The sequence below is a fragment of the Phyllostomus discolor genome, chromosome 7 (assembly GCF_004126475.2).
Source record: "Phyllostomus discolor isolate MPI-MPIP mPhyDis1 chromosome 7, mPhyDis1.pri.v3, whole genome shotgun sequence".
In the NCBI taxonomy this organism is placed as follows: domain Eukaryota; kingdom Metazoa; phylum Chordata; class Mammalia; order Chiroptera; family Phyllostomidae; genus Phyllostomus; species Phyllostomus discolor.
This window is the reverse complement of record NC_040909.2, coordinates 20,071,401-20,098,478: the sequence shown is the minus strand read 5'-3', so window position 1 is coordinate 20,098,478 and position 27,078 is coordinate 20,071,401. Positions and strand designations below refer to the sequence as shown.

General features: G+C 49.0%; 1 protein-coding gene across 4 annotated transcripts in view; it reads left to right on the top strand.

Moving 5' to 3' along the window:
• RARB (retinoic acid receptor beta) overlaps positions 1 to 27,078 on the top strand; it is a 359,212-nt gene that overhangs the window by 313,043 nt on the left and 19,091 nt on the right. For all 4 annotated transcript variants that reach the window (XM_028517843.2, XM_028517844.2, XM_028517847.2 and 1 more), the window contains exon 4: positions 15,461 to 15,621. In XM_028517843.2, coding sequence (XP_028373644.1) covers positions 15,461 to 15,621 — 161 coding nt within the window. The remainder of the gene's footprint in view (positions 1 to 15,460; positions 15,622 to 27,078) is intronic.

Below are 27,078 nucleotides of genomic sequence, written 5' to 3'. Positions count from 1 at the left end.
ATATAATGAATAATACAGGAGGGCCGACATTTGGATTCCCTTGATTTTAAGGCACTGCCAAGGGAAAATCTTAGCTAAGCCCACTCCTTGAAATGTGAGGTATATTCTAAGCCTTTGAATGCATTATAGAGGGTGTTTTTTTCCTGCTGGTGAGCTCAGTGGAACTTTGCCAGACTTGACCAAAAAAAAAAAAATTCTTGGGAGGAAACAGCACGATTTGAATCCTTTAATATATGTTATTGGTGCACCTGGAGAAAAGTGATAGGTTGCCAGGTTATTTATTGAGTTTCCCTAGTAATTGCTGCTTTCTCCCCATTTTTGATATACATCCCCTGGAGAAACACCATATTTTAGTTCTGAATATTTTTCCAATACCCATTGTAGCAGCAGCTAACATTACGGATGTTTCAGGGCAAACCACGGGATATCTAATTTTGAGGAGGTTTGACTATATTTAGAGCTTAATACTAACCTGATTATGCTTACTTTGTTGTTTTTTTTTTAAGAGACCTGACTCACCTTGGGAAGTAACTTGTGCTTTTTATATCTGTGGCTTCTAACCAATTCCTGTCATGTTGAAATCTGGGTTAGTAATTATGAATTCCTCTGTTACGGCTTGCAGCTGAGCGGGGTGATCTAGCATGTACGAAGCGATGTCAAAACCCGGTCCCCCCTCGAGCAGTGGCACGTCTGGAGCTGTCCCTTTGAGGCTGTGCACTTGGGTGGGGGCACCAAGGGGCCGCAGGGAGAAGCAGAAGAGGAGCTTCCCAGCCTCAGGACACTGAGAGACGGAAAAAATCTCTCCTGAAATTGGTCCTAGATAGGAACCTGGCAGAATGGGACGTTCGGAAGATCCGAAGCTTCCGGAAGGTCTCAGCCAAGGCAAATGATGGGCCAGTACCAGCAGGACACCACGGAACAGAGATGACTATTGAGTCCTGATTCAGAGTCAGCCGAGTGGGCAGTGGAAGGGCAGTCTGGGAAAGACCAGAGCTAAGGATCTGATAGCCCGGGGCTTGCTCTGGGCCAGCTCGGAGTAGCAATGTGTCTTTCCTCTTAAGATCCTTGTTAATCAGATTGTGAAAAACCACCATAATGCTCCGTATCTGTGGCCGGTCGGGGCACATTTTGGAACATTATTGTTCCCGGGACCTCATTTTAAAAGGGAAGTTGTCTAGAACCAGACACGATCCAAAGCAGGTTGACCAGGATGGCATGCAATCTACAAGCCGTCTGCTCTGAGATAGAATTGAACACACTAGAATTCACAGGGTAGAGATAATTAATGTAAGGAGAGGGTAATTGCTCTAAACTGCTTCAGGGGCTATGAGCAACAGAGGAAAGTTTGCTATCATTCACTGAGTACTGGATCTTTTTAACACCTCTCCTGGATTATTGCCATTCCTGCAGGGTCATGGCAGCTAACACGAAGAGAGTCAGCTCAGCTGCCCAAAGATACTCAGCTCCTGAGCCATCACGTTGAGATTTAAACCCAGCTCCCTCTCATCCGGCTCTTGTGATCTGTGCCAAACCCGAGACTCCCCACAGCCTGGTGCTGAACGATCACTGAGGTCCCTTCCAACTGTGAAATGCAGCCCGTCTTCATTCAGGATACATGTTCCAAGTCATTTCTTGATATTCGGGAATGTCCCCCACATAAAGAGAGGGAGGGTACTCTCTCACAGTACTCAAGGAAGATGTTGGAGTGGGAATACTTGCTGCTTAAATAAATGTAGTCTGAGAGAGAGAGGACCCCTTTGCTTTTAAGGTATGTGGCAGCAAAAGCTGCCTACACTGTTGAAAATGACAGTTCTTGAGGCTGGCTCACCATCCTGCAATTTTGTGGAGCCTTAAGGAAAGGGAGTGTGTGGGTGAGTATCTGTGTGTCTTAAGGGGTTAAGAAGGAGTTGGTTTCTAATATTAAAGATAAAAATTGTCATTGGGAACTTTAGGGACAGGGTTTTAGCAGGGTTGTCCTTAGCGTGAAAGGTTCACAGGATTCTTTTTTTTTTTTTTTTTGGTGCCCTGCAAAAGAGAATTTGTGAGGATATCTGTGCGACCAGACAGCCTGTTTTAGCTCTAACAGCACTCCTTTTACTTTTTATTTGTATTACATGGCAGTTGGCTACCTTTTCAGATGAGCCAGCGTCTCATCTGCAAAGCATCATTCAAAGAGGGAATGGGCCTGAGCAGCAGTGGGCAGACCAGGTGGAGCTTGTGGGCTACGTAGGATGAGGATGAGGAAGAGAGAGGGTGGGTCTGACGCTCTCAAGGGACCAGGGTCCTGGATGGGCTGTGGTTCCAGATGCTGAGATGACAGCACCAAGGAGAGAGAGTCCTATAAGGACAGCTAAAGCCTCTTTTTTAAAAAATATCAAGGATTTTATTTATTTATTTTTAGAGAGGGAAGGGAGGGAGAAGGAGAGAGAGAGAAGCATCAATGTGTGGCTGCTGGGGGCTGTGGCCCGCAACCCAGGCAGGTGACCTGACTGGGAATCGAACCTGCGATGCTTTGGTTCGCAGCCCGCACTCAATCCACTGAGCTACGCCAGCCACAGCTGGCTAAAGCCTCTTTAGGAGAGGATCAAGGTGAGGGGCTGAGAGATATCTAGTGGGCAGTTGGATACACACCTCTGATGCTTCCGAGAAAGGTCTGGGCTGGAGCTGCAGATCCAAGCCTTCTGGGCACATGTGCTTGATAGTGGGGTTCTCTATACGTAGCTAAGAAAATTATGTAATGAGTGAAGTAACACACTGCTACTCTAGCTTATCTTTAATTGACAAGGAGCTCTTTTGCCCCAATCTGTGGGACACTTTCTGCCCCCAGATATCCTCAGTACTTGCTCCCCCCTCCCTCTCTCTCCTCAAACGTCTCCACAGAGGTCTTCTCTGCCCGCACTCCCTAACACAACCTCCCCGTTTGTCTCTCTCTCCCGTGCATGATTTTTCTTCTTAACACTTACCATTATCCAACATCGTATTGTACACGTATTTGTTTGCTGTCTGCCTTCCGCAAGAAGAAAGGAAACTCCTTGAAGCCAGGAACATTGCTCTATTCAGTTGTATCCCTGGCACCTGGAACAGTGCCTGGAACATAATGGGTGCTCAGTAAATATTTATAAATTAATGATCACATTTAGAATTGATTGCATGCAGCTCAGGACTTCATTGTAGGACCGCCCGTTGTGTCTTGGGTGTGAGCTGCCTTCCCACTAGACCTCAAATGCTATCTGATCTTACACTCCCCCTCCCCACCACCGAGGTAGGATTGGTAATGAGTAGAAGGCCGTGGGGAGGCTGGAACTCTCCACTGCATTTGGTTCTAGGCATCGCCTTCCTCCCCGCTGGAGTCCCGAGGCCGAGACGGCATTAGCAGATGTCTTTCTGATGAAAAGCAGAGAAAAGCACGTTCTGGGTGTGGGTGTGGGTGTCAGAGGAAGGGCAGAGGGAAGTGAATTGTGCAGGTCTGGCAGGAGCGCCGTGTGTTATTTCTTGAACTTCTTGTGTTCTTCTGACTCCTTCGCCGAAGCATTCCCAGGAATAGAAGCTCACTTCTCCACTCGTGTCAGACATCCAAGCGTGTGGCTGGGAGCTATGCAGAGAATGGTGAAGATGGCTTTATTTCTTTCCCAGACGACTCTCCGGAGAAATAAATACCTGAGAATTAAAGTTCTGTAGGCCAGAAAGAGTATTTTTTTGTGAACTAAATAGGATTTTAGCAATCCTTCACCGACCAGGGCAATTTGGGATGATCTATTTATATTGAGAAACTGATAAGTTCACTCGGGGGAAAGCAAAGTTGGCTACAATTCTGGCCAGCACTTCGCATGCTGAGACTGACTTGGAGGCTGTGGCTTATTGCTGCCGTTGCGTTTTTAACATTTTCTCTCAGTCGCACGTGTGGCCCGAGAGTGACCTCTCAATGGCGTTCAGGGTAGTCAAGGCCAAGCAGAAAAGTTCTTTAGTCACAGTCCTCGTTATATCCTTGTTATAAACACTAATCTTTTAAAAAAGCAAGCCTCTGTAAAAGTTATTTTGTGAACCGTATATCATTTGCAGTTAGCACTGGGTTTGGATTCTGGCCCTTTAAGGCGCTGGCTATGTGACATTGAAGGTCCCTGAGCCTCAGTTTCCTCCTGTGTGGATTAGGGAGTGAGAATACCCCCACCTTCCACGTAGGGTTGTCCTGAGGATTAAATGAGATGGTATATGGTGAGCACTCAGCACAGCCCTGAAAAGAGGCCCTCCCTCCCCTGAAGGGGTGGGTTGGCCACGGTGGCATGTCCATATTTGCTGTTACCGCCGCCCCGTGCATCTGACAGAGGGAGAAGTCACAGAAGTCCTGGGCACACACTGAGCCCTGGCGTGCTGACCATATTGATGGTAAATTAGTTGACCACACATATGTGGGTTTATTTCTGGGCTCTCGGTTCTATTCCACTGATCTGTGTGTCTGTTTTTCTGTCAGTGCCATGCTGTTCTGATTGCTATAGTTTGTACCATAGTTTGAAATCAGGGAGTGTGATGCCGTTGGCTTCGTTCTTCTCTCTCAAGGTTGCTTTGGCCATTTGGAGTCTTGTGGTCTCATTCAAATTGGAGGGTTATTTGTTGTATTTTTGTGAAAACATCATTGGAATTTTGATGCGGATTGTATTAAATCTGTAATACCCTTGGGTGGTATGGACATTTTAACAATAGTATTTCCTCTGATCCATGAGTACAGAATATGAAGGTTGAATTTCTGTAATGGGTCAGAGTTTCCTCTGGTCTTTGCATTTCAAAGCCAAGGGCAAAGAATAGTTAATATTTTCTCATAGGCGATTTCTGATATCCAGGGTGGGCCAATAATGACATGGATTTACCCTGTGAATTTGAATAATGCATTTCTTATTTGGTGGTTTGTAGACTGCACTTGAAAAAAAGTTCCCTTCTGTGTGCTTTGCTTCCACGTGGTGTTGCACGCTCACCCACATTGCACGCATGCGCACACATGCGTGCGCACACACACTGTGCTAATTCCATGAAAGCAGGGACTTTTAATTTGGTTTCCTGCTGCATCCCAGTGGCTACATCAGTGCCTGGCACACAGAGTCCATAACTACAACTCAGTAATTACTGGTAGAATGAATACAATGTTGAGTTCCACCCTGCCGAATCTACTTCTCATTAAGTCAAAATCTAGAAGACAAGAGCTGGAACGAACACCCAGAGGAACTATGGCTTTTGCCATCACTCTGCACGGCTACCCTTCCCATCATAAGCCGATCTTCCCTGAGACTGTCTCCCGTCAGCCACTTGTCCTGAGCCTGAGCCCCAGGTAGCCAGCCGCATACCACACACCCTGGACACCACCACTAGCATGGCACACGGGCACCTGGAATTCCATACAACCTGCTCCTCCTCCTATGTGCCCTCACCATTGTTCAAGCCAGAAAACAGCTTGTCACCCTTGACCCTCCCCACTACCTGGCACCCCTGTCCCTTCCTCACAGTCCCACCCTAGCTCAGACATCCCTCTTTCCTTACTTGGGACTCCCAGCAGCCACCTCAGTGATCCCTCCACTCCCCACCCCCCGCCACCAACCATTCCTTCACCATGAACACAGTGACCCTTCTGAAAGGCAATGCTGGCAATATCACTGTCACTCCTTCCCCAGATGAACTGGAACCCCAGTCTCCTTGGCCAGGTTCACAAGGTCACGTGAACAGTGGTCCAGCCTCAACTCTGAATTGTGAGCCCTGGTCCTCTTCTTGGCAGAGGTTCAGGGCTGCCCTGCTGCTTTCGTGCGTGCCGTTCGTCTCACACAGACAAGTCCTCAGTGAGTGCGTCTTCTGAGATCTCACTGCTCTGTGCTGACCTTCCCGTGAGCCTTCTCCAATGAGCAACATCGGATTCCCTGGGAAATTCAGACAGCGTTTTTGTGTTTGTAAACATGGGTGGTTCCCCTGATCTCTCTTACAGGTTTGAGTACAGAAAAACACATTTCCAAGGGCCTGGACTCAAGTTTGTTTCCTAGGTTGACTTTTGAAGGGCTTTCTCTGGCCTCCTCTTAACCTCCACACCCCCTCCCTGCCCCCAGCCTGGCTTTGCTTTAATGTTCTCATAAAGACACCACTTTCTCTGTGGCCAAAACCAGTGAACTTTGCTCCTTCTTCATTCCTTCTGACCGTCGGCTACATGGGACTCTTGCCCAGGCTGCTCCTGCTTTTTCAAATTCTTTTTATTTCCATTGGTTTCTATGAGTTGTATTATACCAGCATTCCTGCTCACCATTCATCTGCTTCCATCACTGTATTCTCTTCCCTTTTCCACCAACTACTGGCAAGTCCCACGGATCAGTTTCTGATCCTCTTTTTCCTTCTTTCCTCTCTCTTTCCATAGACTGTTCACTCCCTCTCATGATGGCAACAGTCATCTCTAAGGTATTGACTCTTAAATAATCTGACCCCAGACCTATGTCCTCACCAGATCCACAGCACTCTCTCCCTAACAAACTCTGAAATTGCTGCCCAGATTTCTGACTCTCCTCCCCTCGAGCCAAGCTCATTCTTCTGCCCCAAACAAGATTCCCTGTTTCCCACCAGCTTCCCCAGTTTTCTTCTCTGTCATGATACCATCTGTCCCAGTACCAGTGCTAAAATCTTATTGCCCCTCCCGAGTCTTTTTCATTCCCCACGTTCACTATCAAGTCCAGCAGAGTTCCCCCACATCCCCCGCATCCAGAATGTCCTTTCCATCTCTTTCTATCTCCCCAGTGACAGATTCTTTAAAGGTCATTGAAAAGCTAACTTCCCTCATGTAGCTATTTCGTTTCCAACCTTTAGGCCTTTGCACATACTGTTCTCTTCATCCAATATGTTTTCCAGACCTCCAGGCCCCATTCATTTTAGAGATATTTGCTGAGCATCCCTCACGGAGAAGACACTGTACAGTGCACTAAGGATACCTGAATGAACGAGACTTGGCACACTCCTGGAGGGCATTCAGCTCAAGATTCTTCTCTACCGAGGTGGTTTTTATGACTCCCACAGTTGAACTATGAGCTCCCTCCTCTGTGGGTCTGAGTACTATCTCATAACCTCCTTCTTAGATTTTTGTATTCCTTATGCTTAAATTAGAGAATGAATATGTCCTTTCTGGTATCACATTCACCACATGGTAGGTCTTTGTTTAGGAGAGTCTATCTTTTCCTGGAATGGGAGTCTTTGCAACATAAGCTCCCATTCTTGTCTCGTTCACATTCATCACAGTCTCAGGTACAGTGTAAGTACTCAATACTGTTTGAACAGATAGGGAAATAAAGAAATGAATGGACTGGGGGATGGATGGACAGAAAAATTGATATGAGAATAGACAGTTGGACAAATGAATAGATAGATGGATAGACCAATCAGAGGAAGATGGATGGATGGATGGATGGATGGATGGGCAGATGGGTAGTTAGACAAAGGGACAGAAAGTTGAATGGATGGACAAATGGATAAATGAAAGAACGGACAGATGAATGAACAGATGGGTGGGATAAATAAATAAGTGAATGGATAGATACATGAATATATGAATGGATAGACAGATGGATGATTTTTTAAAAAAGAAACCTTTGCCATTAAGAGACACTTTAGTGGTTGTCCTCCCACCCATTGTAAGAAATAACCTTGAGAGTTAAGCCAGCCTTTGAAAACAGCACATTTAAATTTATCTGTAATTATTAGGAAAGTGGGTTATGGTTAATTGACTAGCCATATGCAAGAGCAGGCTAGTACATATCTCATGCATGGATTGCCAATTCTCTAAAGATTAAAATTAATAGAATGCCTTTGGAACAGAAGCTACACTGAACAATGTACTTACCTGGTGATTCTGAAAGCCTTAGGAGTGTTAGTGCTTCAAGAGCCCCAGTGAGAATCACCGAGGGGTACACAGGCTGACAAAACCCATTTAAATGCCTTAAAGTAAGAATTTTTTGCTTACACTGAGTATGTAATATTAAACACCCACACATTCCCATGCAAACCATTTCTGCATGTGATGATTTGGATTTCTAAAATTTATTTGACAATATGCAGACGCTGCTCTACATTCATATCCTAACAAGGGTGTTGGGCAAACTTGCAGAAAATCTGTCTGTCTCTCAGATACCTCCCTGATAAATGAGGGGCTCGGGCAGAGATTCATCAAGTGTGTCGAACAAAACCTGAAGAAGTTGGATCATAAAGAGGTGGTCATGATCACATCTGTAAAGCCAAGTTCACGTGCAGTGTCCTGCCACAAGAGATGAACCCATTGAAAGTTTGAAAACTGTCCAGTTTTCATCTTAGTCTGTAGTTATATGGCACCAGACAGGAGCACTGGTCTTGCCTTGCCTTGGATAAAAATTCTTTCTTCTCTCCCTCATTTTTTTCCCTCCTTCCTTTCTTTTCTTTCTCCCTTCCCTTCACTTCTTTGTTTCCTTTATCCTTTATTTACTTCATTTCCTTCCACTTTGCTTTCTCTGCTGCTGCTTTAGAATTTCACACTTCAAAGCATTTAATGTGCATTAAAAACTTAGAGTTTATACTATAAATCATAGGTGTTTTATTTGTTTATTTATTTTAATCCTCACTCAAAGATATGTTTATTGATTTTAAAGAGAGAGGAAGAGGGGAGAGAAGCATTGATGTGAGAGAGAAACTTGAATCGTTGCCTCAGGTGCACACCCCAACCAGGGATTGAGTGCACAGTCTAGCTATGTGACCTGACTGGGGTTCGAACCTGGCCAGGGCTTTGTGTTTTATTTATGGGGGGAAACTATGCTTTATTTGACTCAGTGTCTTTGGGAGCTACAGGATTTGATAAATCTTTGGTAAATAAACACTTTGGTGTAGGACTTCCACTGTCTTAGTACTATTAACACCATGTTACAGTTATTTATTTCTCTAAATGTATATAAGAATCTTGTGTATGATGGAAGAAAATAATGTCAATGTTTTTCAGATAAGGACACTGAGGTTTGGGGACATTAGGAGCCTATCCTGAGTTTCCAGAGCAGTAAATGATGGGCTAAAATACAGACCTTTGGGATTTTACCCCAGTGTCCTGCCCACATGTGGGCACGCGTCACTGTAGTATAAACGCAGTCCTTAAACAGATCCTGGCAATTAGCTATTGCTATATAGCAAGCCATCGCAAAGTTCAGTGGCTTGAAACAATAAGCATTTTCTTTAAAGATTTTATTTATTTCTTTTTAGAGGGAAGGGAGGGAGAAAGAGAGGGAGAGAAACATCAATGTCGCCTCTCCCACACCCCCTACTGAGGACCCAGCCCATAACCCAGGCATGTGCCCTGTCTGGGAATCCAACCGGCAACCCTTTGGTTCATAGGCCGGCACTCTATCCACTGGGCCACACCAACCAGAGCAGCATTTTTTATTTTTCACAAAACCAGGGACCAACTGGGTTTACTGGGCTGTCTTCATGAGTCTATGGTTAGCTGCAGATTGCTGAGGCAAATCTGCTGATCTTGCCTGAACGCTCTCCTGGGTTCAGGGCCAGACTGGCCCTCAGCTGATCTAGAATGATCTTGGCTGGGCTCACTGGGCTGTCCTCCACACAGTCTGTCATTCTACAGCAGAGTAGCTCAGGCTTGTTCACACACAGTGGTAAGGTTCTCAGGGTAATGAGCAGAAGAGCGCAAAACCTCTTGAGTTCCACCCTTTGAAATGGTACATCACTACCACTGCATTCTAGCTGTGAAAGTGAGTCATAGGCCGTCTGGGTACAAGGAGTGCTGACCTTGTACCCACCTATCGATGGGAGGAGCTATTAAGTCACAATGCCCAGAGCTGCAGAGAGGAAGACCGGGAGGATTAGGGCCAGCGCTGCAGCTGAGCCCCCACACAAGCACAGTCCCCATTTCCTGGCACCCCCTCTGGTCCCTCCAGTTCCGCAGGGCTTGCCCAGGGTTGTACTCCCCATGGGGAATGACAGGGGCTACTTAGCAGAAAGTTTTCCAAGCTAAGAGAAGTCCCTCATTTCTATTTTAAATAGCATGTTAAAAGGAAATAATATATAAGAATATCAAGAAGATCTGCAGTTCATTTTCTGAACATTAATTGGGTTTAGATGAAAGGAGGCATGGAAAAATTCGGCCATTAGAATCATCATGACAGAGATTGTCATCAAATATTTGAAAGCCCATTATTTGCTGTGAAGAATGTATGCTACACGGCACAGGATACAGGTTTGTCCGGAGCAGTCTGCTGCTGCAAAGTTTGTTTTTGTCATCCCCCCTCCTTCAGGCACAGATTTTGAAAGGCTTACTATGTCTACTTCTTGAAAGTAATATAAAGCCATGTACCTGTGTCTCTGCTCAATCATTTTACCCCCGATCTATGGGTTCTTATTCTAAGACTATTGATTCCTGAATATGAGACTGCCTGTACTTTTGCAAAGAATTTAAAAAGACCCCACAAAACAGTCTTCCTGATACACAAGGGCAGGTTGAACTTTGGCAAAGAGAACTCCAGCTTGCCATAACAAAGAATGTCCTGCCCTCGAACATGGCTTATGGATGTTTGTCACTGAACTCTTCTTTTCTAAACCGGAGGCCTTTGAACACCAGGTGTGTCAATCAGATGGAAGGTGTGCCAGGCTACCCCTGACCGAAGAAGAGGGCCAGCCTCAGTGTCTTTCATTTCCAATTTTGGCGTTCCGTTTTGGGCCCTCAGTAAAGACCTTCATCACAGCCCTGCTCATGTTGACAGCTCTACCACAAACACAAGGCCAAGGACACAGGCACCCTGCTGTGGACGGGATTGAAGGACAGCCATCGCTGACATGGCTCATTGCCGCCAGGGGCTGTGTGAAGAAATCCTGCCGATTATGGGGGAAGGCGTCCCCAGAGCGGTGTGCAGTTCCTGGGCCACTCCTTGCCAAGCTCCTGCTTCAACACATCGTGCAGGAATGTTTAATCTTCCCTCGTCTCTGGAGTTGAACTTATGCTGTTTCCTATAATCCGTACAAGACTCCTGTCCAAAGAAAAGGATTTGTCTCTTATAACAGAGCCTCTGAACTCTAAATCTCTCCTCTTGCAAGGATGACAACCACAGTGGACCTGCCCCCAAAACAAACACGGCCACGGCAGGGCTGCCCACACCAGCCAGCCGACAGAGGAAAAAAGCACTGGGAATTGTAGGACCGAGGGGACCCTGTCCACTCGAGAGGAGGTGATACCTCCATCTAAAAGCAACCAGTGAGAGGAAACTGTGTTGAGAAATGTCTTGAAAGTCGTATTAGTTTAATGCACCACTTTAAGTAGAAAGGAGTATTTGGTATTTGTATATTCTGGTATATCTGCCATTTTCTCTCAGTGCTTTGAATAACTTCAGAAGCTGAGCTATGTTGGTAGATACTTTAGTTAAACTCTCAGGTTGCCACCTCCAAACTATTTGCCCCGAGACTTGCTTACTTAATATGCGGCAAAAATTCTAACTATGCCCCCTGCGAGGTCACTGTCACTGTGAGTGCTAGCCATCCCTTCCACATGGCACTGGCGTGGGCCGTCACACAGTTTCAGAGTCCCTGCACGTGTGTGTCTATGCTGCAGGTGCAGAGCAGTCCTCCAGGGGGTGCTATTTCAACAGACACTCTTGGGCCCCCTGCCCTCAGCCTTTTCCCAAAGGCATGTGACTCCTTAGTGACAGAGGAAACTTAGCTGAAACCTTGTTTACTAACCTCCTTTCTCTGGGTGTTCGTTCAAATACCTACTAGCATTTACATGGCAAGAACAGTATTAGCAGAGTCCCAGTCTCCACCTTCAAGGAGATGCCGATCTTGGAGTATTAACTCCCCCAACCCTACCCAGCTTTACAGTGGGGACCACTGTGTTAAATGCTCAAGTGCCAACTCCCAAACCCTGAAATTATGGGAACAGGATGCCTCTCTCCATTCTGGGTCCACCTGCCTTCAAATCCTCCAGTAGTTCATATGCATAATTAGTTTAGACAATAATTTTTAACCTCAGATGAAAATATTTTTGTGTTTTTCTTTTAAGCGTACGTGCGTGTCAGTGACAGGCTCTCTCCCACGCACGGCAGCCAGGTAGCCCTGATCCCCAACTCTGGCCCATGATTCTTGCAGGTAGCGAGGAGGTTAAGAATCAAGATAAAACACATTCCAGACCTTGATGTTCAGGCAAGAATAAATGGACCATTATACTTACTTTGCTAAGCTGAATATAGAAAATTTTATGGACAAAAGCACTGTCGATTGTATTTTCCTTCCTCCCTCCCTTCCTCCCCTCCTTCCCTCCTTCCTTCCTTCCTTCCTTCCTTTCTGTTTTTTTTTGTCATGAAGAAGTTTTCAGTAGTGTTGTTTTCATGTCTTCCTGAACCCAAGTGAAATCCCCACCTTTTGCATGTTTCCTGCATTGCATCTTTATTGTGTGCGTAGAAATCAATATTCCAGATACATGCACAAGTGCGCACATTAAAATGAACATGACTTCATTTATTTCCATGATTAGACATTCAAATAAAAGTGCTGGGGTGTCTGTTTTCATATTCATAGGTCGAGATCCGTACATCAGAGGTATTTGTATAAGTGACACTTTTATTACATTCATTTCATTTGCAGTATGATAGTGGCTCATAAATACGTTACTTTTATGCCACCAAATCTGATTTGTAGCACTTAGCCCTCACGAGGAGAATACTTGATATTTTATGGAGCACCTTTCATCCTAGAAGCGCTTTGCCTACATGGGCCGGCTTCTCCCAGGTGTGTAAATCACGCTCGAGACCCTTTGGATGTCCCGCCTGCTTTATCCACCTCCTGGCTCCTCCTGCAGGTTGGGGAATGGGGCATGAGTCCCTGCAGGCCCAATGATGAGACCTTCAGTGGCTGGAAGAAAGAGGCTCAGGTGAGCTCTGTGCGGCCACGCAGAGGCCCTGACAGCTGACAAAATCCCATGTTTAGTCATTTGCTCATCTTGTCCTTCAGGAAACTGTGTCTGAGTCCTCACTGTGTGTCAGACGCTGTATTCACCCTGGGGACACAGAGACTAGTAAAATACGGCCCTCGCCTTCCGGATATCCACACGTGAGGGGGGGCCCTGAGGAACAGTATTTGTCCCCCCTACCTCATGATGGTGACTGTATGTCCCCCTTTCCTGCCTCCCGTGCACCGCCAAGCTCCTGTCCTCAAGGCTTTGTTTTGGAAGGACCGTCATTACTCTGGCGTGACTTTGGGTTAGCTGAAGAAGAGGACCGTTGGCAGGACCCAGGAAAGGAGGGGGTCTGAGGGCCTGCACTGAGAGCCCCCTGCGCTCACACACGAGCCTTCAGGCCACAGCCTCCCCTTGCACACCCAGGCTCCGTCTGTGTAGAAGGACACGGCGGCGTCTCTACCCCACACGCTACCCCCTGCCTCCCTCCCTGTCTCTCCTTTGCTGACTATGTTCTTTGTGTTCTCCCTGCTGTAAACCACGCCACCCTCCCCCTGTGTTCCAGACCTGCGGGGAGTGGTCCCGGCACATAGAGAAGACTGCCTCCAGGGCTGGGCTACCGCACGCAGTCCATACCCCCTCGTTCTAGATCTGAAAATGTTCTGAGTCAAAGAACAGGGTCATTTCAGAGTCTCAGGGAGGGCAGTCATCTGGGAGGTTTTGTTTTCGTCTCAGACATCCACTTCCTTCCAAATGAGTCCGAGTGAGGGAAGAACTTGTCAGCTGTGTAAACGTGGGCACATTAGCCTCTCTGAAGCTCAGTTTCTTTATCTGTAAAATGGGTTTTGAATGGCCTACCTGATAAGAGGGTTAAGTGAGTGACTGAGGACAGTTCCTATGCCTGCTCAAGACACTCAAGAAATGTGGATTGCTTTTTCCCGGCTGCCCTGCCTCCTGGTCAGGTGTGAGCAGCTTATGTGGACACTGGGGTTTTTAAGTACCATTCATTCCCCCCTTTTTTTCTCTCTCCCTCCCTCCGTCCCTCCCTCTCCATTACTATCTCTTTCCTTTCCCAGTCTCTCCCTTCCCATGCCTGCCTTCGGTTCTGCCTTCAGCTGTAGCCCCAAACAGGGCTCTGGATGCTCTCGGTGTAAACCGAGGGAACTGCCAGTTCTCTGGTCACCGGTGCTCTCTAGAGGCAGCCCAGCCCCCCCACCCCCCCTTAAGGCAGATCGGATCATGCCCCAGATCATTTTGCAGCACGGATTCCCAGCTTTTGGTGGCGGCAAGCACAGCCAGGCAGCCCCCCCCCCCCCCGCCCCACGACCGGCATGGGCACATGGGCTAGTCTTGCCTGTTGGCCTTGCTGGGTTTCAGTTTTCTTCCCCGGGAGATCCAGGCCAGAGGCCAGAGCTTTGAGTTACACTCGGATTTGAAGTCATCCGAGAGGCCTGTGCTGTGAGAGGAAGCACGGGCTTCCACAGCCCCCGGGTCCAGGCCCTGGCTCAGCCCCTCGCTGAGCTCGGTGGGGCCTGCTGAGCCCAACACACTCATGGGCTGAGGGTCCAGGGGGCCAGACAAGGTGTGGAGCCAAGCAGCTGTGGATGAATAAATGAATGAATGAATGAATGGTTTTCCAGGTCAAGGGTTCAAAATGCATAGATTATTATTTTTAAATAACTTTCTAAATAGTAAGACATATGACTAATATGAAAGTTTAGGAAACAGAAAAGCACAGAGATACAAAAACCATAATCCCATTACCTTTAAGGTAAATTTCTTGAAAAGTGCCAGTCAGCAAATTCAGGAAACTAAAAAGCAAAATATCAAAACAGAAAGCTTAGCCTGGCCGGCATGGCCCCGTTGGTTGGAGCGTCATCTATAACCGGAAGGTTGTGGCTTCGATTCCTGGTCAGAGTACATAAGTAGGTTGCAGGTTCAGTCCTGGGTCAGAGCGCCTTCAATACCTGGTCTGGCCGCGTACGGGAGGCAACCAGTTGACGTTTCTCTCTCACACCGATATTTCTCTTTCTCCCTTCCTCTGTCGCTTCCTCTCTCTCTAAAAAGCAATGGGAAAATGCCCACAGGTGAGAAAGAAGTACCAAAAACAAAATCAAAATGTTTAGTTTGGGATCACCAATGATGATGCCACGAGGGCTTTGTTTGGGGATGTGTTTCCCAGGCAAAAATGGTTCCTTGGTAATGCCTTGCAGGCCGTCCACCCTGAGCTGAGGGGGCCATGAGTGGGGAGATTCTCTCTTAAGAACCTGTCCACACGGAAAGTTCTTCCCAAACCAATAGACACTGTCGGGCTGCTGGGCCAGCACAAGTGTTCCTTCAGAATTGGGTGACATGTGCTCACACAGAAAGACAAATGTCACTCTGCCCAGCCCTCTTGGCCACCAACCTCTTTTCCTAGATGTGTTTGCAGCACCTTTTCCTGCCGTTCCTGTTCCCAGTGTCCAATGAATCCAAAGCATCGGGAAGTGCGGGCCCAGCCATCAGTGACCCCTGATTTGCCTTCTCTCTCATTTCCAGCTGTCAGGAATGACAGAAACAAGAAAAAGAAGGAGCCTTCGAAGCAGGAATGCACAGAAAGCTATGAAATGACAGCTGAGCTGGATGATCTCACAGAGAAGATCCGAAAAGCGCACCAGGAAACCTTCCCCTCGCTCTGCCAGCTGGGAAAATACACCACGGTAAGGGACACTCCCCCCACCACCACCCCCCGCAGCTGGGAGGGTGGGCACCAGCCCTTGTGCACACGTGCACACACACACGCACACTCTGCCCTGGGCCTGGAGGGATCGTCCGCCCAAACTCGGCCCAGGACATGCACGTCAGCTCAGGTGCTGCGCGGTGGCCACCTTCCTCCTGCCGGTAGTACGTAGCCTTTGCACTCTCTGAGCGGGCTGGTGTTTCCCCCGATTCAGTCAGGTGTGTGTGCATTCACCCAAGAAACACGAACTGCGCACGTACCTTATGCCAGGCTGTGTGGGAGGCACTGGCGACATGAGTGATTAAGATAAGGTTGCTGCCTGCAGGGACTTGAGCTCTGGTGAAGGAGACAAGTGAAGCCAGTGAGGTGTGACTTGGGTCATGTCAGACACCTGTACAGAGCCCACTGGGAACCCACTGGGGAAAAGGGATCAATCTTTTAAGGACACTGATCCAACTGTAAGATGCACCCAAGATTATGGGGGCTCTCCCCTGGGCCAGGGTCTGGCTTCTGGGAGGGTTTGTTTATAACCCCACAGCCAAGGCCTGGAAAAGCACAAAACAGGTGTGGCCCTTCCCCAGGTAGGTGGGTGGGTGGGTGGGTAAGCCCCCTTTTCTGGCAGTACTCTGCTGGGAATGGCTTTCACTGAGGTTAGAAATAAAGAGAAGAGGGAGGGAGGGAAAGTGGGATCGCAGTGTGTTTCCTGGTCTGGGATCAGATGGTAGCGACATCAGGAGGTACTTTAATTTTTTAAGTATTTTTTTGCATATGTTACATTCCTGGATGTATATTTCTGATGTGTGGCACTCAGTAAATATTTGTTGAGTGAATGAACGAATGAATATAACTAGAAAGTTGTTCTGATCTCAAGTGGCTTATGTTGCTTGCCTAGATGCTAGTAAACATACTTTTTTAGAAAATGCAAATATCGCAGCATTTGCTGTTGTGGTTGGTGGCTGGTGCGCCAGGAAAAGAACAGTATGAAAGGTCACAAACATAAAAAGATGTAATAGTGTTGCCAGAAAGAAAAAAGGACGGGAGGAGCCACAGTTGTGAGGCGAGTCTTGGGACGCACACAGCCGTGCATTTGGGTGTGGGTGCCACAGTTTCATCTGTGGGACAGGAATGGAGGCCAGGAGCAGGCCCAGAAGGTTGGCCATGGAAACTGTTGCTAGAACATGCCAGGGCAGCTTCTCAGGTGAGCAGGAGGCTGCACAGTTGGTGGCAGAAGCCCCTGAAGGGCCGGCGCTGGACTTAGGCCCACCGGCCAAAGCAAAGACTGGCTCAGGAAGCAGAGGAAGAACCCAGAGCAGGGCTTCCCGAAGCTCAATGTGCTTACGAAGCGCCTGGCATTCCCATCCCACGCAGCCTCTGATTCAGCAGGTCTGGGCAGCGCATTTCTACCAAGCTCCCAGGTGCTGCTGGTGCTGCTAGCACACAGACCACACTCTGCATAGCAAAGGCCATGAACCCACTTGGAGGAGCAAGACAGAGAATGACCTTCTGGGACCCACCCAGGCCCTTGGTGTCAGGGAGAAGGAGAGAGACTGGTGTGCCCTACTCTTAATCGGTGAAGCTGTTAACCGACCTGCCAGGCCGGGGGAGGTGCTGGATTCAAGTGGACAAGCCTTCATGGAGCCTGGGGAACAGTGTCCCAGCCCAAAGCAGGACAAGGCTGGACACCGTATGGGAGCTTTCATGTCCGTTCAGAATATAGAGCAGGCCTGTGAACCAAGAGGCAGTGGGGAGTGATGCCATCTGTCAAGAGCAAGGGTGCTGGAATCAGATGAATGGGGTTTAAACCTGCTCAGTCACCGATCAGCCATGTGAGTGTGCCCAAGCTACTTAGCTTCCCTCAGCCTCATTTTCCCCGTCTGTAAAGTGGGGACTATAGAACATGGTTAGGAAGATGAAATGAAACAATTCATGTAAAGCTTCTATGATGGGACCTGGAAATAGCTACACAGCAGTCATGTGACCACACACCCACTTGCTGGGTGTGTGACCTGGTCTCATGCCAGGCGCATCCCAGCACTGCAGAGAAGGGACGTGATTAACAACCAGTGGAAGGAGCATCTTATTTATTCCCCGCAGGAGTGTCTATTGATCGCATACTATGCTCCAGGCACTGTGCTGGGCCAAGTATCAAGGTGAGCGTGTCCTGACCTAGGAACTAGGGAAACTGACGGAGGCGGGGCCACGGGAATGGCCACAGGGAGAAGAGCAGAGAGAACAGGGGCTTGGGATGGTGGGGTCACGTTAAGTTGAGAGCGAGTGGGAAACGAGAACGGAAAACCTTTGCAGAGTCTGGAGTGCTGACTGAAGAATTTGCATTTTAGTCTGTAAATAGTGGAGAGAAATGGACAGTTTGTGACCAGGAGTCTTTATTATTTTTATCATTAGTATTATTACAGCTAGTATTTATTGAGCCTTTACTATGTGCCAGGGACCATGCTAAGTAGCCTACATATATTAACTCTCTTCTCCTTACCCCTTTCGAGGTCTCTGTGAGGTGGGCACCATTGCCCCGGTAGGACAGATGAGTAAGCAGAGGCTGAATATTATTTTTCCCAGATTGGGGGTGAGGACACTGTGGTGTGGAAGGGCTAAATAACTCTCCCCGTGTGTGTAGTCCACATGTGGGACTTGTACAGTCTGACTGCGGGGGTACAGCCCCCTTAACAGCCATGCCACTCACAGAATGCCTCAGGAGGGTGGTTAGCAAGGTGGAGTGGGAGTGGGAGCTGTCGGGCATCTAGGCCAGAGGGGCTGCTGTTACCCAGGAATGAATCCAACCATTAGCTCCAGAGGAGACGGAGCGAAACAGAACGGTCAGAGTAAGGAGGGCTTCCCGGAAGGGGAATCTTTGGAACCAGGTCACAAGGCAAGAGACATTGTATGACAGTCCCCGGGATCATTTGCCACTGTGTTAGGTGCCCCGGTGGGGATATTTCAGTGTGGCCGACTCAGTCGCCCAGGCTCTGACTCACCTGGTGCCCAGGTGAAACGGTGCCCACTCTAGGCTGGAGGACGGCAGAGAGACACAAAGCACAGCATTTTCCCCTCCTGGACACACGTCCTGGTATGGCCTCAGCTTCCCACAGGTCCTGGGGGCATCGTGCTCCTTCAGGACAGTCCTCTGTTCCTCAGCACACCTCCGTCCCACCCCAGAAGCCTCATGGGGGCCTCTACCACCCTCCCTGCCCCAGGCCTCCCTCTGAAATCCTAAAATTGGTAGCCTCTCCATGGGGTTGCTCATTACGCCATAGGTGTAATTCCACCTGCTTCCATGCAGCCTCAGGGGCCGCCTGCCCCACCTTCCGGGAGGGTGCCACAGGGGCTGTCCGGGCCCTGGCTGGCCCTCGCTGCAATCCCAGGGAACCTGCCCAAAGGTTTCCTCTGGCGGCCAGAGCTGCAGGGCTCCTGGCTCACGTGTGTGGCAAGGATGCTCCTGGGAGAGGCCCAACCCAATGACCAAGAGAAGCCAGTGGGGGAAGGCCCCAGTTTCCTTGCCCCTGGAGCAGGACGCCTCCTGGGCATTCTCTAAACCATCTCCAGAGTTCCTCAGCAAGGTGGAAGCCTCAGGCAGGATCTTCACTGGCCACCTGCCCTCAACAGCCCCCACCCACTCCTCCTCCATGGTTCCTGGGGTCTCTGCCAAATAGGCTCTTGGCATTCAACTCCTAGTCTCAGGGTCTGCTTCTGCCCAAGGCAAGTGGGTCGCCCAAGGACAGCCAGGGCCCCTTCTTGCTCACCCCTCTTTGGGGACGAGACACCATCCATCCCCAGTGAGTGGTGCCCAGCATTCTGAGCACTTTGCAGGGACTTTCTACCCCTCCTGATCTGGGAGGAAAATGGAAATACAAGTGCGACCCCCAGTCTGATCCCTCAGCACAGGCAGTCCGAACCCCTTTAGGGGCACAGGGCCCGTTTGCGGGAGAAACGCTGCTCCCACAGAGTCTCTCCTCTGATTTTGCTCGATTTCCACTCTGTACACAGACACGGCTCTGTTTTTTATTGTAAGCAACTTCAGAGCCTTTCTGGAAGTAGGTGGAGGTATAAATAAGCAACAGCAGCCATAGCACATTCTCTGCAAGCTCCTAGTTCCAAGTGGAGCGTTTTTATAGAGAGCTTTTTTTAGGCAGGTTATTGCTTCCTCTGCCAGGAAACCTCCTGCCACCCTCCCCAGACTGGCACTCCTGTCTGATGCCTTGGGCAGAGCAGGCCGCGAGGAATTGGACAGCCAGCTAGTGGCCCAGCTAGCCACCCACCTACGGGTCTTTGAGAGAGGGCTGCCTTTCGCTTCCCCAGCCTGGGTGGGCTTGGGAATCAATGGTTAGGCCCAGGAGGCTGCAGAATAGATAGGTAGGGGGGGACAAAAAGACACGCCCGCCCCCTTCCACGCCCAGGCTCTGGCAGGATGCTTCAGCACCAGTCTCCTTGGGAAGATTTCTGACCAGTGACGCCTCCAAAAACAAGGGCATGGAAAGGGCATTTCACGTGGAAAGGTGGGCCGCAGGGGAGCGGCTGTTCATCCTGCACTGTCCGAGATGGAATGAGGGTGTGAACCATGGGAAACATCCTGGTTCTGAGGTTGTTTGCTCTGCTTCCTTAGGACAAACCCTAGGGACTATGTCGTGTAGTGTAGGCTTTGGGGCCTTTTAGACCCAGGTTCAAATCCTACCTGTGGTCCTTAGGAGTTTCATGACCTTGGAGCCTCAGTTCCTCATCTGTATAATGGGGTTTAAATAGTACCTACGTCGTGATGTGGCTGGGACAGTTTAATGAGAAAAATATGCCAGGGCCCCTTTTGTGCAGAAATGTGCTAAATGAGCAGGCCTCCTCCCCGTGATCCTGCTATGAACACCTTGTCATTTTCCAGGGCCAAATGCCCAGGTTCTGGAAAAGTAAAGGGGTGGGTGGGGAGGCAGGGTTCCCAATGGCACAGCCCAGCCCGGGCAGCTGCTCGGGGCTGCGTCTGCTCCTGCATCCCGCCCCTCTGCCGTGTGTGGCTGTTCGTCACCTTGCGGGGCTTGATGGGACATAAGCTGCCTTCTGAGGGGCTCGTGAAGTTGAGCTATGAAGATTTAAAGAGCCCTTAATCTACTCAGAAAATAATGACCACCAACAGAATCCTTAAACCACAGAAAGACTTTTCAGCAGATGAGCACTTTAAAAAAGGAAGGATATCATGAGCAGTTCCAGCCACGTGTGGACTTGGCTTTCATTTTAGCAGCTAACACTGATCAGCCAGAGAATCAGAATTGGAAACTCGCGAGGCCGGCCTCCCAGGAAAGATGCTCCTGGTGAGGTGGAAGACTGGGGCCGTCACAAGGCCAAGTTCTGACCCCCGCCCTGCCACCTCCTCATCTGACCTTGAACCAGCCCTCACCTCCGTGAATCGGCTTTTTGCCAGTACACACACCTGCCCTGTCTGTGTGCCCTCGACCGTGCTTTCCTTCTCCAGCACACATGCACACACACCGACTGCGTTACTTCCCTGGGAGTGCCCCAAACCGGGTGGCTGACAGCAGCAAAATGTTGCATCTCACAGTTCTGGGAGCCAGAAGCCCAAAAGCAGGTTGTCAGCAGCACCATGCTCTCTCGGACGTCTCTAGGGGAGAATCCTTTCTTGTCTCAAAGCTTGTGATGTCACAGGCAGTTTTTGGCCTTCCTTGGCTTGGAGACGCAGGGCTCCGCTCCCCCGTCTTCACGTGGCCGTCTTCTGCCTGTGCGTCTTCCTACGGTCTTCCCTGCACGCATGTCTGTCTCTGTCCAAACGCTCTTCCCTTTCTATAAAGGGCAGCGTCAGACTGGATTGAGACTCGTTCTAAGGGCTTCATTTTACATCGATTACCTCTGAAAGGACCCTGTTTCCAAAGAAGGTCACCTTCTGAAGGACTGGGGACTCAACCCATCACACCGACTGAGTGCAGTACTGGGGTGCACACGGCCATGCCTGCAGCTCTTTTGTGAAGTCTGACTGAAAAATCCAATCTTGTCCCGTGTTCTGTGAGCTCCTAGAACCTCTGGCAGCACACATGCTAAGGCCTCAGCTTTTAAAGGAAACGCCCTCTGGGTGCTGGGCTAGGTACCCAGGATCTCACTGGGTGGTGGAAAAAAGGCAAAGGCGTTCCCGGCCGAGGGAATAGGTGAGCCTGGCCAGGGGTGTGGCAGGGAGCGGGCTGGAGGGGAGGCAGGTGCAAAGCGTGAGGAGATGGGTTGGGGCTAGCCGATGGGCCTTGGTGTGCCGGGATTGGCGTGTGGATGTTAGCCGGAGAGCGCCGAGGGAGGCTTCTAGTCAGGAGAAGCATGTCGAGAGGGTGGCCCTGGCCGCCTTGTGCCCGGCCAGAAGGCTTTGGCAGGTAGGCAAGGCAGAGCTTCTGTTCTTCCTCAAATGTGCCCCCTGAGTTCCAGAAGCCATCCATGTCCCCCCAAAGCAGCGGAGACCACCTCCACATCTAGCATCGCTGATCCCTACCCTGCACCCTACAGCCGGGCCGTTCTGAAGGCCACGCTCCTGCACTCGGTAATATCTCTGAATCTCTGAGATACCCGGAAGGCAGGGGCTGCAGCTGTCCAGAGGGGCCGTCCAGGCTCGTGTCCCAGCCCAGGAACCATAAACAGTGGGGGTCCCGGAACATCCTAAAACACTACCTTCAGGGAAGTCCTGCAGCACCACCCCGGCTTTTAGCCAGGCTTCTGGGAAACATTTGGAGGTCCTTCAAGATCTTCACCACTGCCCTCTTCGCGTTGCCCAGCGCCCTCTCCACCCTCAGGCTGCGCCATGCCTTAAAGACATTGCCTGTCTTTCCACCCCGAGTTGCAGGGTAGCTGCCAAGCTGCCTTTCCCCACACCTGTTGGAAGCGTCCGGTTCTGAGGCCATGCCGTGGTAGTGCCTGGGTACCTGTGGGTTGACCACAAAGAGATGCTGGCCTGGCACATGACGTTCTCTCCCTAGCGAGGCTGGGCATCTCTCCACTGCCTCTGGGAAGCATCCAGAACTTCCAACCAGGAGGGAGATCACAAAGGCTACAACAGGACTTAGGAGACCAGACGTTCAGGCCAGGAAGGAGAAGGCCCATGTGATGGCCCAAGTGCAAGAGGTGGGAGGCGGTGGGGAGGTGGATGCTGGAGCCCGGCCCTCCCCTGTGGATTCTGTGCCTTCTGTCAAGCTGCTGGGGCATCTTGGACCAATTACTTAACTTCTCTGAGCCTCAGCCCCCAGTCAGCCACACAGGATGACAGCTGGCCCCAGCTCGTGAGGGCGTTGTGAGAATGAGAGGGAGTTTGCTGGGAAGCACTCACAACAGTGCCTGGCTGAGGTAAGCCCAAGGAGGGGTTGTTTCATGAGAAACACAAAGTGGAGAAGGGTGACAGGACCCTTCTGCAGATAGACTCGGAACGGACATCAGCCTCTCAGGATGCTCCAGGGTGGGAACTTCAGGCCGAGGGAAGAAGGAGGCCACCCCAGGGTTTGTGCCCATTTTCCTAGGGAACCTTAACTCTTTCTTCCTTTTAAGAAATACATGTTCCTCTTTACTTCAAAGACAAGAAACAGTCCTGATGAAACCACTGTAGTGCCCAGCAGCTGCTGCAGGTGGGATTTTGTAGACACTGGTGGTTCCACCTGCATTTTTGGGTCTCGTTCTGAGGGCAAGGCCAGTCAGAAAAGCAGCACTCGGCAGAGAACCATGACTGCACAAGAAAGGGGTTCTGTGGCATGAAAAATGTGGCCATTTCACTGGACTCCATAGTGGAGTTGGGCTTTTCAGCTGCTGAAGATGGCCCTGGGGTGGGGAGGGCGGGCCTCAGGGCGTGCCCTCCATCGGATCCCCTGCTGCATAGCATTCTGGGAAGGCAACTGGAGCTCCTGCCTGGAGAGGGGCTTCCCTCCAGGCTGAAGGCACAATGGTGAGTTTGGGGAAGGCCTGCCTCTCTGCTTTGCCTCTCCTCCTTAGCTGCCCAAAAGGGCCTTTGCTCAGCACCCCACGTGTCCCTCTCCTTGCCGCCCTCTCCCCCAGTTTCAGAAAGGCTGCCGAAAACCCACACTTCCTCCTCCACGCTCCCTATAACCGCCTTCATTACCCACTGAACCAAGCCACGCTCTAGATCTGCCACAGCTGGAAGATAATACATAAGCCATTTTAAACCTCATGCCTATGAATCCAGCACCTGGCCTAATAAAACACCAGGTTATTTTGTGTTTTATTAACTGCCTCTTCCCTTCAGTTTGCATAATAGTGAGTGAGATTTACATGCTGTACAGATGCCTGTGCATTATTTTTAATAGAAGGTGCCGCAGGCTTCTCCCGCTCTCGCCCCGTGTGTGATGAAGTAACCTCGGATGATGCCGGTGAAGATTTTGTACACACTTGCCGGGTTGGGGCGATGTCTTTTCTCCCAGATGGATCTTGCATTTTAAAATGATCTCCCGCAGTAGGCTCGCCTCTCTGTCCCTCTCAATCACGTCTGCCTCTGAACCGGATAAACTGCCTATTAAATTTAATTACAGCCCGAATGGCACACATCTTGATCCCACGTTCCCCTGAGCGCACGGTGTTCCTCCGGGTCCTTGAGGAAGCGATACAATAAATCTGGAAGGTGCCTGCCTACTGTCCTCAGAGGCTGTTGCAGAAGGCGATGTTGGCCACCAGCTTTTGGAGGGCCTCTGTGGCATCCCTTAGGCAAATGTTTCTTTCCTCGCCAACATTAAAAACAATAGCTAGCTCTATCAACTCCGTGAACTGATTTCCACTGAGGTGAGAAATTAAAAGCATCCGCTGGGATGCATAGTACCCTTCACCAAACTACTCACAGAGGGGCCCCCAAAAATCAGAATTTATTTATTAAAAAAACTGTGTAGTTATTCTTACACATTTGAACTTCAGTCACCTCCAAAATACTCTCCGTTTGATGCAGTACACCTATCAAGACATTTTTTCCACTGCTCAAAACAGTTTTCAAACTTGTCAATTTTGATGCCTTTTAGTACTTCTGCCATTTTTTGTTTCACCTCTTCCACATCATCAAAACATTTCCTTTTGAGGACTTTTTTCTTTGGTGAAACAAACAAAAAAATGTTGCTCAGGGTGAGATCTGGTGAATAGGGAGGGTGGGGCATAGGGTGCATGCCAATTTTGGTCAAAAACTTCTGAATACTCAGGGCACTGTGAACAGGTGCACTCATAAATCACCCATCATGAAATGGGCGAATGCTTTGAAAGAGTCTTCAAAAAAAAATTCATTGAAGCCAAACCCAGCCTCTCACAACAACACCAGCTGGTACACTGATACGGTGGATTCCTAGAACACTCACCTCGTGGGGGAAGCCTGTACTACAAGGCACCCACCCTCCAGAAGATAATTCCATGTTTTTTTTCAAGTGCCCCTTGTGCTTTTGTCGGAGGTTCGGTGCCAGGCCTGGGAGCCTTGCCTGTCCTTGGATGGTTCAGTTCTGCCTTTGTAGGCAGCAGGGATCCACAGCCTAGGGGAGCCTCGTGCTTAATACGTTAGTTGTTTGGCGTCATTTTAAACAAATAAGGACTGGTGGAACTTCATTCGCTCATCGATTCGTTCAGCAAAGATTTTTCTGAGCCCCTGCTATGTACTAGGCACTGTTGTGGGCACTGACATCCGGCAATGTAAAATGGACTAGAAGCTGCTGTGTGACAAGAGAACGGCGGGGTGTACTAAGGGAGCAGTTGTGGGAACAGCGGGCAGGGCAGGGCAGCATCGGTGTAGCATGGGTGGGGCATCTGCAGTTTTCCTTTTGGAGGAGGTGTGGGGCGCTGAAAGTAAATTCTCTTTAATTACATATCCTTTATCAGTAATCTTTTACTTTTTCCAATTCTTGAAATGGTTTCTTAAATTCAATACAGGAAACACCAGTATCTATTGAAAAGTAGAAATTATTATCTAACATTAAGGAAAATATACTGTATTTTGCTGGGTTTGATGTGCCCTGCTTTGCCCAAATTTTTGAGGGAAAAGTAAGGATGCACATTATACGTGGGTGTAATGATTACATAATGGTATAATAATGGGTATGATAATCCTGTGTATAGTGTGCACAGAAATGTGGGTGCGCATTGTACACGGCAAGATACTGTATGCAGGCATCACCTGCATACAGTATCTTGCCATCAGGACAACATCTGATGTCCTGACATCAGAACAACACATATTGAAAATACAAAAACTAGGCTACTTATAGTGTAGTTGAGGTTATAAGGCAGCACTTATTTTCTTCTCCTGAAAAACGGTGCAAATAATTTTACATGTGTAAAGAGAAATTTTTCAGAAGTCCAAATTACAAATAAAATACTGGGAGATGCCCATTCCTTTAAAAAAATACAATCTATCAGTTTATAATTTATGAAATACCAACCTCCAAATAAATTCAAGTGAACAATACTTTTTAAAAAATTCTGTGTAATATACCCAATTTTCATTACTTTAATGGGCCATGATAAAAAATATTTTTTTGGAAGAAAAACCTATTTTTTTCATGCCACGTTTATCTTAAACGTCAACAGCTCGCTTAATTCTTACGTGGTAGAAGCAGTAAACCTTCAATGGATGTAGGAATATGAGGATGAACAGAAATGAAGAGAGAGAACACACAGATTTACATGTAGAAAGGAGGTTAACTGAGTACTAGGGCATTTTGAAAATTCACATGTGTGTTTTCTGTTGTAGTTAGCACGAGGGGTCTGTCATCGGCAGGAGAGCAGCTGCGAGGCCTCAGGGAAAGTGACATTGAGCATAGACTTGAAGGAATGAGGGAGAACATCGCACAGATACCTGGGGAAGAGCAATCCCAGTGGAGGGAACAGCAATCCCAGTGGAGGGAACAGCCAGTGCAAAGGCCCAGAAGCAGGCACATGCCCCACCTGTTCAGAGAGAGCCAGGAGACCCATGTGGCTAGGGGTGGGTAGGCTGGGGAGAGGGTGGGAGGAGATCAGAGAGCAGGAGCCAGATCTGGGAGGGCCTTGCAGGCCATTGAAATGACATTGACTTTTAGTCTGAGTGACAAATCACGAGAGATTTTAAGCAGCACAGTGACTTGGTCTGACTTGTGTTTTAAAAGGTTTCCTTTAGTCCTTTGGTAAGAAAAGTCTGTGAGGAGGCCAGGGTGAGGTGAGGAGGCTGTTACAAGGATCCAGGCAGGAGGTGATGGTGGTTCAGACTAGGGTGGTGGCAGTGGGGACCTCTTCTCTAGGTCTTGACACATTCTGGGGTGGGGTGGGGCATATTATGAAACTCTCAGACCTAAACCGTCTTAAGCTATAACTGCACATTAGAATTCTTCCTGTTTCTGGTGATAGAAACCACCCTTGAATCAACTTCAATTTAAAAGAAAAACAAAAACAAAAAACCTCCTGTATGAATCAGGCATAGCTGGATCCAGCAGCTCAGTATCTTTAGGACAGG